Source organism: Gopherus flavomarginatus, chromosome 5 (assembly GCF_025201925.1).
Source record: "Gopherus flavomarginatus isolate rGopFla2 chromosome 5, rGopFla2.mat.asm, whole genome shotgun sequence".
Taxonomy (NCBI): Eukaryota; Metazoa; Chordata; order Testudines; family Testudinidae; genus Gopherus; species Gopherus flavomarginatus.
In genome coordinates, this window is record NC_066621.1 from 67,485,885 (window position 1) to 67,501,660 (window position 15,776).

Sequence of the window (15,776 nt, forward strand, 5' to 3'; positions counted from 1 at the left end):
CACTACAAGAACTACAGCAATATAGCTGCAGCGTTGCAGTTGTGCCACTGTAGTGCATGTAGTATGGACATACCCTGAGAATAAAGGTGGGTTCATTCTTGGTATTCAGGAAAAATTGACAATTTATCTCAATTAATAAGTAGTGTATGATTCATTTACAATAGAAGAAGAATATATAGATTTTTTTTGAGTAATAAAAATATGATCAAACATTTTTACTGTAATCCATAAAGCCTGTTTTAGGGAAATTATATTTAATTTAACTGTATTTTATTGGCTGCTGCTTTATGTGCTTTCTGCATTTAAAGTATTGGCACAAAATGTTAAACATTTGTTTTACATAATGCCATTGGTAATAGGGAGATGTTGATTTCCTAATTTTATTATGTAGGTAGGCAATTGTAATTCAAGATTACAGCAAACAAAATGTTAATTTCTAGACATAATCTATGTACTTTTCAGTTAGAGTGTGACTGTTACAGAAGCAAAGAATAAAAAAGGAATAACATTTGTGCTATCCTCACAGGAGCTGTCAATAAAAGATGTAATAGGGGATTTAGGAATCTGGAAATTGCCAACTAATTTATGTGAATCTATTTTATTTCAGCTAGAAAGACCAAGCTCTGTTTCGTCTGTACTGCATATTGCAGAGCACAGGCTGTCTATAGAAAACCAGGCGGCTGCATATGGATAGTCCCTTGATATCATTCACTTGCTGTGTAATCTTATTATGCAAAGTTCTAATCTTCACCTAGAATGAATGCCTCTGGGTCAGAATATAGTCATATCAGGGTTTTTGAGGTCATGTTTTGTGATCCTTAGCTTATTTTTCTAAGTAGGGTTGGGATTTAAAGGGTATTCTCCAGACACTAGCAGAGATAGACAGCAAAACCTGCTGCCTTTTTGGAAGACAAGACCAACATGAGGTCCCTGGTAGGATTAAACTTGATTTGTAGCTGTAGGATTTTTTAACAGATGTATTATTGGACAGGGAATAGGGGGCCACCAGCACAGCGAAATTGGATCACAATTGGCATTCTCAGGGAGTCCTCTGGCTGCTAAAACAGCAGCTGCATGTGGATTTGACTTCTTTCAGGTGAAGCGACTTCCAGTCATTTGGAAAGGATGGGATGAAAAGGAACCTTGGTGATAATTTTGATGTCTGCAAGATTTAGTACCAATGTAATGGGATTATCGGTAACACCTTCACTGCAGAAAAAGCCACCTGGTGCTATAACTGGCAGCAACTGAGAACTAATCCTTTCCCATCTCTTGGATGTCATTCATGAAGCTCAAAGTGATTTCTATCCTGCTAGCTGTGATTAATTTTATAAACAAAAAAGTCAGTTGACAAAGGCATAGAATATGTAAGAAAAATGAGCAGAAGATATTAGTAATTGCATTTTGTTTTCTTTGCTGCAGAATATAAACTATGCTATTCTTATAAAATATTTATTGTGTAGAATACAATTTAATAGGGATGTGTAACTTTTTCCATCAACCTCTTTTTTCAGTTTAGAAACTAAGTCAGAGTTCTGCAGTAAGTACATAGCAATATCTAGAATTAGTCATAAAATATTAACAGTATTTTATGCTAATATTTGTGTGATAAGGAAGTTTATACAGCAAATGCAGTAAGCTGTCAGTGGGTCTCTGACTTGAATGTTTAAATAACTTTGGTTTAATCATGAATATTGCTTTTGTTTACATCTGCTGTAGTTGCCTGTTGTCAAGACAATGTATTGAAATGAACTATTTGACTGATATGGCACCTGAAGATGCTAAGATATTAATATTTTTATAATAAATAAAATGCTATTTAAGTGTGCTGATGAATAATTTTTTCCAGGGAAATGTACATTATGTGATCTTACTAATGTGCAAGAGCACAGCAATAGTAGTATTAATGCCACAGTTGTATTGTAAAGAAGTTAATGAACCATAAGTTTTTGTAGTTGGTTGGACTATGCCATAAATGTGTCGTATACAAATGAAATAAGATTTCATTGAAGTCTTACTGTTTAAACAGAAAACTTTGTTTTGGGATTTTAATTGTTTTGCTATTCATTAATATACTACTGACTAAAATAGTGAAGGGAACTTTATGAAACTATCCCATTAATTGTAAAAAAAACAATGTATAACTATGTCTGAACTGTAAATTATCTTAAATACTTATAGCAGTCAAGTGATTTTTGCATCTTTAAAAAGAATATCCTATGTCCTGAATATTTGGCTAGAATTCACTGTTCCTGTCTTACACCGTATGTGAAACTCTCTACTTCCTGGGGTAGTGGAGTGAGACTTGACTTAAATCTTGTGAAGTGCAGACAATTAAGGCCAATGAGTAAAAGAACTGGGAACAGAACTTGGCTTACTGTACATTTCCATTGGTTAGGGGGCAATTTTATAATGGCTGTTGCAGCAGTAGGTAGAGCAACTGCCATTTTACCAGACTCTTGATTTCCTTGAAAACTTCAGAAAGTGTTGCTGGTCAATTCAGAGTTAGCCCGGGGATGATGGAGTTTAGTAGTATGTTCTTTACAAGCTTTGAGAATAAATTTACGGCATGTGCTTGTTATGGTACATGACCAAGTATGTAATAGCTTGGTGAAATAAAAACAAGTTTCTTCTCAGATCAGGGAAGTGACACTTGTGATTTTTAATTATTGGAAGTTGTTAACCCAGCCAGTAGCCCCACAGTAGAACTTTGTGTTTCTCTGCAAGAAACCCGTGTTTTCTTAGTAAGAAGTCTTTCTCTACCAGTCCCATTTGAAAATAAACTCTACACCATTTATCAGGCAGGAAGGGGGCACAACACATTGGCTCTATTTTTACTCTTCTGCTTTTGTTCTTATCACTATTGTGTGCTTCTATTTTCCACAGTGTTAAAGTTAAATATTTTTATATTTAATATAGTGCAACAAAACATTCTTAATTTATAAAATTAGGATTTTTCTGTTTATTGTGGACCATCCACAAGTGGCTGAGGTCTTTCTGCTGTATTAATATAATCATATATTAACATGGTGTTTCAGAATTAGATCAGTCTGAAGTCTAATAACACTGGGGTATTTTTCTTAGGCTTTTATGTTGACTTCTGGCTGAGGCAGCCTGTCTAGCAATTACTGTAGGAGATAAATATTGCTATTGCAACTTTTGCTAGAAATGTTGTGGTCATTAATTCACACTTGTCATATGACCCTAATCGATCTGCCACCACTCAGTCTTCCTTTTATCACCTTAAAAACATTTCTAGGCTAACAGCCTTTCTCTCTATAGAATCAAGGCTTTAGTACATACTTTTAAATATTCTGGGTTGATTAAAGCCAAGTCACTTTTCTGAGTCTCCAGAATGATTCTTAATGAAATTGCAATTAGTTCAAAATGGAATTGTTCAAGTATCAGCTTACACAAGGTCTTCGGCACATACTGTGTTCTAGACATTACATGCACCAAACTAGGCAAATAATTGATGTTAAGATTTTGCTTGATGATCTACAAGGTTTTTCTTGATTTGATCCCTTGATAAATTAGTGAATTTCTACCCTTTTATACACTGTATTAGCCACTAGTTGTGAAAGTTTTTGTTGGTAATTTCACCATATGACTGAAATCTTTTTGGTTACTTTCTGTTCCACTGTTGTAAATTTTTTTACCTGGCTAAATTAAGTATACTAAATCATTGCTCATTTAAGTTTACCATGATGGTGATCTTTGATAGGAAAGGTGTTAAGCAAATGCTTTCGGAATAAGAAACTACAAGAAAAAAATTGTCAAAAATATTTTTGTCAACATTATTCTGCTTTTTATATATCTTTACAGGTAAATACTAAATACAAAGCAAATCTAGGCTTTAGTTCCATCTTTATTCAAGTAAAACTCCCATTTATTTCTATGGGAATTTTGCTCAAATAAAATGCACAGTGTTTAACTCAACGTTAATGTAATCCTATGTTTCCTCATTTAAAATTGTCATTAAAATACAGAAGTGAAGATTTATACATCAGTGTTAACTAAGCCCGAATGCAGATAGATAATATTTTAGAGGGAGAGAAATACTGGCCTGATTGAAGTCAATGGTAAAATTCCCATTGTCTTTAAAGGGCCAGGATTTCATCCAAAATGTGGAGTTTGGTTGAGTTAATATTCCTGTAGAAGCCTCTATTTCTTGTTGTTTTTTAAAAATAAATTTACCTGTGTAACCTTCACAGTGCATTAACTCAATATTTTGAAATCTGTTTCCTTGATAATTTTGGGAAGAGTGGGGTGAGAAAAAAATGTACGTTACCATAATTACACTTCAATGGTTTTAATTAGGCTTAAAAGTTGGCACTTTCTCTCATGGTTTGACTAGAATTTTCTTGAAAGGCTGGGTCAACAGAGCAGCAGAATATCTGTTTATATAGTGTTGTCTGTATTTTGGTAAACCAGAAGTATAGAAATTTACGGTGTTGATCATAATAGGCTTTCTTATTTACTTAAATTGGAGCTCTGTGGAAAACTTAGAATTTAGATATTACTGTATTGAATAATACACCAAAAATATCAACATAACCAAAAACTTCAGGAATCTCAATTTTTTTCATATCCACAATATAATTATTTTCCTGATGTCTAAATAAAGCCTCTGTTAACAAGTGTGGGGTGCTTTTTTCCAGTGAGACTGATGCATTCTCCCTCATATTAGGTCTAGTCATGGAAACTCTTACTCATGTGAAGTGTCTTTCTGGGTATGTGTATACTGCAAAAAAACAAAAACAAAAATGTGGCAGTGAGTCTCAGAGCCTGGGCTTACAGACTTGGGCTTGCACTGTGGTACTGAAAGTAACAGCGTAGGCATTCACGCTTGGACTGGAGTTCAGAATCTGAGATCTGTCCCCCTTGCTAAGTTTCAGAGCCCAAGCTCTAGTGCGAGTTTGTAGACCCAGACTCTGAGACCTGCTACCACTGGTGGTTTTTTGAAGTGCATTGTACCCACTAAAGTCACCTTTAAAAGACAGATTGACCACTGCATTACTGCAGTTTTCTGCAAATATAACTCCTGTGGTGAATTGGACCATAAATCTTTGTCATTGCTAACAAAAACAATTCTCTCTGTGGTTGTGAAGTGTTTCTTATTAAAAGTAAAATGTAATACCAGTGTATAAAAAAGAACCATGGTTAAGACACAATCTCTTTATTTGATTAAAATATCACATCAGTATTATGTTAATATACTATCAGAATCCTACAGACAGCTTTTAAAACATAAAATCAGACCCATTCCCTGTTTCAAAGAGCTTACAGTCTAAAGTTCTTGTTTTGACTTCAGATCTGAGGGCACCAATTGCTTCTCAGGAGGTATTCAGCACCTTGTAGGGTTGAGCCCCAAGAAGTTACACAAGACACAGATATCCTTTAGTAAGGTGATAGAAAATATTTCATGGTAGCCAACATAAAGTTCATTTTAGCTGAGAAATAAGCATTTTATAGTAAAAGTTAGCTGTTAGGTCCTGATCCAACAAAGAAGTTAAGCATGTGCTTAAATGCTTTGCTGGATTGTGAAAAATACCACTTATAACACACCACTAATTTTAATAAAGTGAATAAATATATCCCAGGGATCTCAAACTCAAATCACTACGAGAGCCACATGAGGACTAGTACATTGGTCCGAGGACCGCATCACTGACACCTTTTCATACAATAGAAAAGTATAGTCAAACTTGGAAAAAAAAGATGAGTAATATAGTATGCTATTAAAAGTCAATGTATTAACTTTTTAAAAACTGTAATGCAAAGAGGGGTTTTAATAAAATATATAGACCTTATGTGGTCAGTAACACTGATGATGATCTACACCAGCATTTCTCAAACTTTTTCGGCCACGGAATACTTTTTAGCCTATTACGGAACAGTTATAATATTGTTTTGTAGTCGTTTGGTTTTCAAATAAAAAATTGTGTTATTTATGCTCAAATATATTTTATTTTATAAAACAAAGCAAAAATACAAATTTAAAATAACTTGAACTAACAATTTCTAACTGGAAAGCTTGTATAAAGTAGTACAAAAATCAAGTGTAAGAGTCAAAATTAAAAACTGTGTTCTATTTAAAAAAAAAACCACCCCTGTTTTTATATATATACACAAACACCAGACAAATTAGATTTTTACTAGGAAAATCTATTTTTATAAACAGAAATACAAATTTGGATTTAATGGGATTGGGGTTTCCGCATTTTTCTGTCACAAATTCACTTAATATTAGGAATAATGCTAGAAAGTTGAATCCTCATGTCAGGTGCAGCATCAAGTCTATTCCTGTATTTGGTTTTTTATTGCAGTGTAATAGAAAAATCCCGTCTCACACAAATAAGTTGTAGCAAAAGGGAGGAGCACTCGAATTGCACATTTAGCCACATTAGGGTACTCTTCTATTAGGCTGCTCCAAAAATTATTTAGTGGAAGATCCTTAAACTTTTGTTTCAAATCAGAGTCAGAAATTAAGTCAATTAGGCTTTCATAATCGTGCGCAGTAAAGCAGATTGGTTTGGCTGTAATAACAAACAAATTTTGAACCCAAGCATTATCATCAGTAGTTGTAGGAAAATATTCTAATAGAGAGGCCTGCAAGTCATGTAAGTGCTGTGAAATGGTGCTGGAAACGTCTTCATGGACTGTAGAATTTATTTCAGTCAGAAATTCGTGTACAGTAGGGAAGCAGTCGAAGTTATTCATTTCTACAGAAGATGCCCAGAATTGCAGTTTCTTTTTTAACGAAATTTTATCCATTGTAGTAAAAATAGTCTCATTCTTTCCTTGCAGCAACAGATTAATTTCATTTAATTTTGCAAAAAATATCTGCAAGATATGCAAGTCTCATTAGCCACGAGGAATTTCTTAGACAGCCATTAAATTTTCGCCCTGAATTATCTGAAATGAAGAATACCGGTAGTTCACTACGAAGCCCAAAAAGCCTCACAAGCACTTTTCCTCTGGATAGCCACCTCACTTCCGTATGTAAAAGAAGCACTTTGTGCTGACTACCCATTTCCTTGCACAAAATTTTAAATCACCTGGATTGAAGTGGTCAAGATTTGACAAAATTGATAATTTGTACTGCTTCATCGAGCACAATTTCAGATATGCTGGTATTTTTTTTAACTGTAGGTGCTTGTCTGTATAGAACACAATGGTTCTTATTGTTTTCTGGTGCCACACTTACGATTTGCGTTACAGCTCCCTTCATCTTCCCGATCATTGCCCGAGCACCGTCAGTACATTTATCAATACATTTTCCGCAACTAATTTCATGCTTTCTGATAGAATTGTTGATGCAGTTGAATATTTCTTCTCCAGCTGTGTTGCTTTGCAGAGATTCACATAAGAGCAGGTCTTCTTCAATAATATTATTAAATCTATATTGGACAAATACTAGTAGCACAGCAAGTCCTATTACGTCAATGGACTCATCTATCTGCAATTAATATTCATGGCAAATTTTCAGTTGGCAAACTAGCTCTTTTTCTGTGTCATTGGCAAGCTCTTTAATACAGCATGCAACAGTATTATTTGACAACTGTGCAACATCAATTTTTTTTACCAGACTGCTCGCTCAACATGCATGTTACAATATCTTTTGTGCACTGCTTGATAAATGTTTCTCCAATAGTGTGAGCCTCTCAGGCAAGTGCTATATGGTAACTTACTCGATAAGGTGTTTCTGTTGCACTTTTGTTGCCTGTTTTAGCAATTTTAATTATCGAAAGTTTACAATTTCCAAGTGAGTCACGCTGCCTCTTGAAAAAACTTTTATCTTTGTCTTTGTATTCAGCATGCTTGGTTTCCAAATGCCTGTGAAGTTTAGGAGGAGCCAATGAACTGTTTGCTAGTATTTTGTTGTACATGATGCACTGCGCATCAGGAACATCTTTCTTTCCAACCCTTGTAAAACCGAAAGACAAATAGCTTTCATCATACTTTCGTTTCGGTCTTTTAACACCTGCTTCTTCTTGTTTTTTGATATATTTTGGTGGAAATTCGTTCTTTCACCTTGGATAACTCACTAGTACTAACAGATTTTTTCGGCAGCAAAAGACTGACTGTTCATCCTCACTTTGAAGTGTCACAATATTTTGCTCGTTTATTTTGGCCACAGTTGGAGTACTACAAGAACTTGCTTTTTGTTTCAAAGTTCCTTCTTTTACCCACAAATCCATGGTGATTTGGTTTAGTAACAATATTTTTGTCAAATTTTCTTTGTCACAAATATTTATATTGTTTCTAGTGAAGCTAGTTTAGTTGTGCTTATCGCACACACGATAAAGACCCACAGATTTGAGCATGTTGAGTGAATATGTTATATTCATCATGGCGTAAAGAGAATGGTGTGTGCATTCCACTGCAGTTCTCGCAGCCTCGAGCAGAAGAGGTATGATGTCACTAACTGAAACGTGCCCAAAAGGGGTAGACGTCAACATGCTTGTGTGCCACATTCTCTTTAAGCTATGATATTCAATACGAAATCTATCATTAACCGGAAAAAGAGTTTTATGTTAAATTATAGTCATTCAAAGAGAGTTGTAAACTACGCTTCAAGTATGCCAAATTTGAAAAAAAAAAAAAAAATTAAAGACCCTTTTTAAAAATTACGATTCTTTCATGGAACACCTATTCACATGGTGCGGAACACCAGCGTTCTGCAGAACACAGTTTGGGAAACACTGATCTACACTAACAGTCTATCAACATAGCTATAATGACAGGAACTCTTTAAAGTAACTATTCATACAAAATATGTTGCCACTTTTAACAAACATTCTTCACAACTACTCATAGCAAAGAATCATACATGCTGAACTTCATACCTCAGACTGCTTGTCTAGTCCATGAGGCCCCACCCCTTCTCCATCTCCATTCCAACTCCTTCCCCAAATCCCGGCCCTGCCTCAACTCCACCCTCTCCCTGCTCCTATTCCAACTCCTTCCCCAACTCCCTGCCTCTTCTCTGCCTCCTCCCCTGAGCATGCCATATCCCCGCTTCTCCTCCCTCGCTCCTTGAAAGTCCTAAGCGCTGCCAAACAGCTGTTTGGTGGCAGGAAGCACTGGGAGGTAGGCGGAGGAGCGGGGCTGTGGCACGTTGGCTGCCGGTGGAGTCAGTGCCTATGGCGGACTGCAAGAAATAACTCTGCGAACCGCATGTTTGAGACCCCTGATATATCCCCTCTCTGATACATTGGTTCTCTCTTATCTCCTAAATTCGTTCTATGTGGTGGATGCCACCTGTATGGATGACTGGGTGAGTCCTCATCTGCTGGTAATCTAAGTGACAGCCAATCCAGAAGGAGAGATTTTATGCCCAGTACCACTACCTCCTCTCCTGACTTGCAGACTTCTCCAGTTCTCACTGAAAGAAGCTGGTTCATCTCTGCTGAGGCACCATCTTACTTCCAGGTCTCAGTAGAGCTTCAGAACATGGACAGAGGAGAACAAAAAAAATATTCCTTTCCAGAAAAATGATAGCTGAAACTGCCCCTTCTATGTGCTTCTCTGCAGTCTTCAGCAGTGAGTCCATTCTACCCCCGACATAAAACAAGAAATACTGTATTCTCAAATCTTTTAGCTGGAGTAGTATGTGAAGAGAGAGCTGGTCTTTAGCTTATGCAGAACTCAAATCACTGAGGCTTTTTAGATCAGAACCAATACCTTGAATTGCACCATGGAAGCCTCTTGGGTCAGGTGTAATATGTTTCCTGTGGGCTGCCACTTCTGCACCAGCTGAAGTTTACAAGTGGCTTTCAGGTGTACCCCCTAATGAAGTGCTTTGCTGAAGTCCAGTATCCAGGCGAGAAAGGCAAAAAATAACGGTGCCAAGTTCCACATCTAAACAGAATGATCACAACCTTCCAGTTAAGTACAGATAGAAAGTATGCTTTTAACCAGTGATATCTGGACATTTAGCAAGAAACCCTAGCTGCAAAATTGTGTAACAAAAGCCGCAGCCCAGGGAGCAGAAATTCTCTGCCATTTTCAGCTATTATTTCCCTGTGCCTAACCAGCTTTCCCTTATTCCAGCTGTCCACTGGTTCTCATCCAGACCATTTCAGTTATGTGCTGGGCATATCAGTCAACTTCACTTCCTTCATCAAGTGAAATAGTCATAGAGCTGTGTATTATCCACACACTGTTGGAATTATAGTTCAAACAGTACACTATTCGAAACCACAAGTGCTGTTCATCGCAGTGAGTTAATATTTCCATTATTTCTAATAACTTGCTCTTTGTCTTCTCATTAATTTGGAAATATTACTTATGGCTTCCTTTTTAAAAATAGAACACATTGAGCAAATACAGCATGTTTTTTTTAAAAAGCTTGTTGACTAATTATGGACCTTTTATTAATATACTTTAGGGCCAGCTGCACAACAGTAACACTGTGCTATGCTTCGAGATGTCATGGGAAAAACCTTTCGACTTCTGGGGTATACCATTCAATATGGCTGCATAGCACACTGTGCCTTTGAGTACCTTGGAGGAATTGTTGTGGTAATTTATATTTTCATGCTATTAAGGATAATGGGTTTAATCAGAACTTTATTATAATAGTGAAAAGTTTTAGTAGTATCAGCATTTTAACATTAAGCTTCATTTCTGCAGATACAAATTCTAAGTCTGTTAGTGTCCAGTTTTGTTTGTTTGGTTTTTGTTTTGGATTAACTGAACAGCCACTTCCTGGCTGCAGGAGTTGGCCTCTTGAAAATTGTATCTTCTCATTACAGGCCTAATATTGCAAAGTACTTAGCTCCTCAGGTTCCACTGAAGCCAATGACAGTTAAAGGCATTGAGCACCTTGAAGAAAGTTGGGACCACAAATAGCTCTTTAAAAAAGCATTTTTTCCCAATCCTGCTCTTAGCTCTACTAGCACTAAACCTAGTAAACCTGGCATCCCAGAAATTGTTGGTAATGGCCTTTTGAGATTGTTGGCAGCTGGTGCAGTATAGAGCAGTCTTTTTGGAGATCAGAGTAGACTGATGCACAATGTACTGATATTTCCATAACACTTCAGTTGTGGGAGCTCAAAAGGAACCTTTATACACTCCCTTTTCAAATGTGTCTCGTACTCCTTGGCCACACCTGAAGAACTAGTCTATAATTTTCCCCAAATTATAGCTTTTGGGTGACTTGTTTGCAAGTACTTGAATCTCTTAAGTATTATGCAAGTTAAAATATTTGCAAATAGTAATTTTTTTTTTAATTTACAGTGTTCTGGACCTTCAATGGAACCAACAATTCAAAATTCTGACATTGTCTTTTCGGAGAATCTTAGCCGCCATTTTTATTGCATTCAGAAGTATGTTGCTTTGTTTAGATTAATGTTTAGTTTTCTAAAGATTGTCATGATAATGAATATCTCTCCATTGCCTTTCCAATGTATTTCCTATAGCAACTAATTCTCTCGTCTTTTTTCCTGTATTCATCTTCTTTTAATTTGTTGTTGTAAGTGCCAGTCTCATTTCACTTTATCTCTAGAAGGGAAGACTGATTAAAAGTTTTGCATTTAGTCTCACAATACAAGATTACTTCACTCAGAGTTCTCCTGGGAGGTAGTGCATGTCACTTCTGGAATTTTGGCCAAAAGACTGAAAATCCCTTGTGTCCTTCCAGCCATGTTTCTCACACGACTATCACACTGAATAAGACTTCCTATTTTTCGTTTATCTTGTCCTGTATGTTGAGCTACTGGTATTGTTGTTTCCAGGCATGAAGTTAAGGGAGAGCTTCTCACCAGAAATGACGAAAGTACCATTTATTATATTATGGTACTTATTATTTTATGGAGCTCTGCATGCGTATATAGTGGTTGTTAGCCACATAAAAAACAAGGCCCTTGCCCTGAATATTATGGTTTACAATCTGATGCATGCAGAACAAGAAGTAATGGTCTCAAGTTGCAGTGCGGGAGGTTTAGGTTGGATATTAGGAAAAACTTTTTCACTAGGAGGGTGGTGAAGCACTGGAATGGGTTACCTAGGGAGATGGTGGAATCTCCTTCCTTAGAGGTTTTAAAGGTCAGGCTTAACAAAGCCCTGGCTGGGATGATTTAGTTGGGAATTGGTCCTGCTTTGAGCAGGGGGTTGGACTAGATGACCTCTTGAGGTCCCTTCCAACGCTGATGTTCTGTGATTCTATGATTCTAACTTAGGGATGATCGGGTAAACAGAAGTAGTGTAGGGGATAACAGACTCTTAGAAATAGACATTGGAAGGTTTCCTGAAAGAAGAAGTTTTGTAGAGGATTTGAAGAATGCTGTGTATACAAGAAACTGGAGGATGATCTATGTATAGTAGGCAGCAAACACACTGATGTAAATGGCTTTTACATGTTCAGGGCTTTGTCAGATGATGATCAGCTGTATTTTTGTTATTCAAGTACTATACATTCAATCTCTTCCAATGTGCTTTTTAAAACATATATAGAATAATTTGGTCCTTTTAGCTGAATTGTCATGGAAAAATGGAGATTATAGGCAGTGGTTCTTAACAAGAAATACATATTTTTTCAATTAAATGAATATTAATTATTAGTTGGTATATATAGTCATCTAAAGACTTCAGTACTAACATTTCTTTACAATTTGTTCCCCCAGAGGTGATATTGTAATTGCAAAAAGCCCAAATGACCCAAAATCAAATATCTGTAAAAGAGTAATTGGCTTGGAAGGAGACAAAGTCTGTATAAGCAGTCCTTCAGATTTCCGTAAGAGTCACAGTTATGTAAGTATAACTTTCTATTTTGTAAATCATATCAAGAATTACTTAATATGCAGTCAACATTATTAAAGTAGAAGCTGCTACTTCATATTTAAATATTGATAATTCTTGATGATGTGTAGCTGACCTTTCTTATCAAATTTTATTCTTAATGTGCATTCTTATTCACTGTATGTCAGACAGTCTTCACAATGGGCATTTTCCATAGTGCTTGAGTCCTAAAAAAATGAAGTGCTGGAATTGCCAGGCCCAGCTCCCTGCTGTGGAAGGAAAGATGGTTGCTCAGTAACCAGGGGGAACCGAGGGGGACTCCCTCAACCTGGCTCTCAGCTGCAAGTTACTGACCTGCCACTTCTCTTTCCAGAGTGGGTCCAGAAGTGGAAGAGTTGGAGGAGGCAGCATGAAGGAGATGTTGTCTCTTCCTCATCTATCTCTTCCACTTCCAGGCCCACTTCAGAAGGAGAGGTGGCTGTTTCTTTCTCCTTCTGGAGTGAGGAGCAGAGTCAGAAGTACTGGAATCAGGGCCGGCTCCAGGCCACAGCGCGCCAAGCGCGTGCTTGGGGCGGCATGCTGCGAGGGGCGCTCTGCTGGTTGCCGGGAGGGCGACAGCCTGCTCTGGTGGACCTTCCGCAGCTGTGGAGGGTCTGTTGGTCCCGCGGCTCCGGTGGAGCATCCGCAGGCATGCCTGCGGGAGGTCCACCGGAGCCGCGGGACCAGAGGACCCTCTGCAGGGACACCTGCTGGAGGTCCACCGGAGCTGCAGCACTGACAAGCAGCAGAGTGCCCCTCGTGGCGTGCCGCCGTGCTTGCGGCAGCGAAACGGCTAGAGCCGGCCATGACCGGAATGTTATTCCAGCTCCTCCAGAAAGGGCTGGAACACTGTTCCTGAGCATTCTAGCATAATTCGAGTGATGGTCCTCCATATCTATAGCAACTGGAGGCAGACCAGATATTTACTCTGTTCTTTGCTTGGAACTGCCTTTGTGGAAGAACTTTCCAGAAATTTCTGCCTCCAAATGTACAGATGGTAGACTCAAGGACTCCCTTCTATAGCAGTATTTTCTCAGTATTTTGAAAATAACTTAGACTAAATTTTAAACCGGTTTCTCATTGGCTTCGAGGAGTTTTGCTGCAAAACTATTAATTTTTTTTCCGTTTAGTTTTCTGAAGAAGCACTTCATCTTAACCTTCTATCTGAGGCAGCAATGGGAACCAGAAGGGCAAGAAATATTCCCCCTTCTCACACCATTTCCCAACTAGCATGTTCTCCTAGGAAATCCTTAAACTTCATTGCAAGGCTCTGCTGTAAATCGTTTGAGTTAAATAGCACTTTAAAACTTATATCTCATTAGTGTCCATAGCTGAAAAATACTATCATTCTAGAATATTCTTCTTGGAGGGCAGTCCAAAGCCTGGGCTCAGAGCAAAGATTTGGTCTGCCTTCAGTTGCTATGGAGACAGGAACACTCATTGACGTGGAAGGTTTATAAAGAAAATTCACAGGTAAGACACCATTCTCCTTTATCCCATAAATTATAGTGAACAATGTTTTCTGAGACTTAAGGGCCTGATCCTGTGAGATGATTAGTAAACTCAACTTCCAATGAAGATAGATCTCAAAAGTAGTTAATAGTTTACCTAATACCTTTTTATGTTACATGTTATACATTAATATATTCTATCTTTTAAAATTTGTCCTGGTAAGTATACTGTACTTTGGTACCTCTCAGTTGGTTGTGTTAGGCTATGCGCGTATGTGGTATGTATTGTATGTATGTTGTATTAGGCTATGATTGAATATACAATCAGTGCATTCAGTCATAAACTCTTTAATGAGCAAACAATATTAATCATGTTGAATATATGTTGTTTTTGTTAAACTGCCAAATTCATTTCACAGGAAAATTTTAACATAACCTTACAGTATTTTAATAATTTGTAATAAATAGTCCAATGTGATGATGTTTTTATTCTTATTAAAATGTACTACTTTTTCTCCTTTTATGGGAGCAGGCTTTGCAACACTTAACCTTCTTTTTGGCTGAACTATTTGAAAGCCTGTTTGTTGGGGGGAATCATGACACACTGAGTGACTTGCGAAGCAAGAAATACTAAGGATTGAGCAAATTAGTACCTTCCCCTCTCCCTTTCTCTGATTCTGGTTTCCACCAACTAGTGGCTAGATATGATAGTTACCAGTAGAATCTGTGTAGCATCTTTATCACAGTTGAGACTTCAGTTGCTTCTAGGAAGCTGCTGACTCTGAGCCAACAAGAAATATTTTCCTATCCATTTCTGTAGGAGTTATGTTCAACTTGCATCAGCTGGAAGTTTCTGTTGGCATATTTTACAGATTCTAAGCTTGTGATCTCTGTGCTCATCAGTACCACTATACCTGGGACCTAAAACCAAAGTGTGTTCTAAAATCTAGTTCTACTACTCTCCCTAAATTTGTTCTTGAATTCACTTCTGTGTGTAAATGGGGAGGAGGGAATGGGATCCTTTATTATTAGTTATTGCTATCACTTTAAAAACAGTGCTTCTTTGAGAAATGGTGTCATAAACAGATAGCTAAGGGTTAATGTCTCTTTCACCTGAAGCACCTGACCAGAGGACCAATCAGGAAACCGGATTTTTCAACTTTGGGTGGAGGGAAGTTTGTGTCTGAGTCTTTTGTCTTTTGTCGTCTGCCTGCTTTCTCTGAGCTTTGGAGAAGTAGTTCTACTTTCTAATTTTCTGTTTCTAAGTGTAAGGACAAAGAGATCAGATAGTAAGTTCTATGGTTTCTTTTCTTTGGTATTTGCATGAATATAAGTGCTGGAGGGCTTTGATTTGTATTCTTTTTGAATAAGGCTGTTTATTCAATATTCTTTTAAGCAATTGACCCTGTGTTGTATCATCTTAATACAGAGAGAATATTTGTATGTATTTTTCTTTCTTTTTATATAAAGCTTTCTTTTAAGACCTGTTGGAGTTTTTCTTTACTTCAGGGAAATTGAGTCTGTACTCACCAGGGAATT

At 37.2% G+C, this 15,776-nt stretch overlaps 1 protein-coding gene across 9 annotated transcripts in view; it reads left to right on the forward strand.

Moving 5' to 3' along the window:
• IMMP1L (inner mitochondrial membrane peptidase subunit 1) overlaps positions 1–15,776 on the forward strand; it is a 94,155-nt gene that overhangs the window by 46,514 nt on the left and 31,865 nt on the right. For 5 of the 9 annotated variants that reach the window (XR_007774653.1, XR_007774652.1, XM_050955176.1 and 2 more), the window contains exons 1-4: positions 10,397–10,530; positions 11,248–11,336; positions 12,633–12,759; positions 14,140–14,259. Coding sequence is in view for 7 of the 9 variants with exons in the window: in XM_050955176.1 (XP_050811133.1) it covers positions 10,426–10,530; positions 11,248–11,336; positions 12,633–12,759; positions 14,140–14,259 (441 nt within the window). In the remaining 2 variants the exon portion in view is untranslated. Of the gene's footprint in view, positions 1–10,078; positions 10,228–10,394; positions 10,531–11,247; positions 11,337–12,632; positions 12,760–14,139; positions 14,260–15,776 lie in introns of those variants that run through there. The other 4 variants (XM_050955178.1, XM_050955179.1, XM_050955173.1 and 1 more) reach the window with 3 other exon arrangements.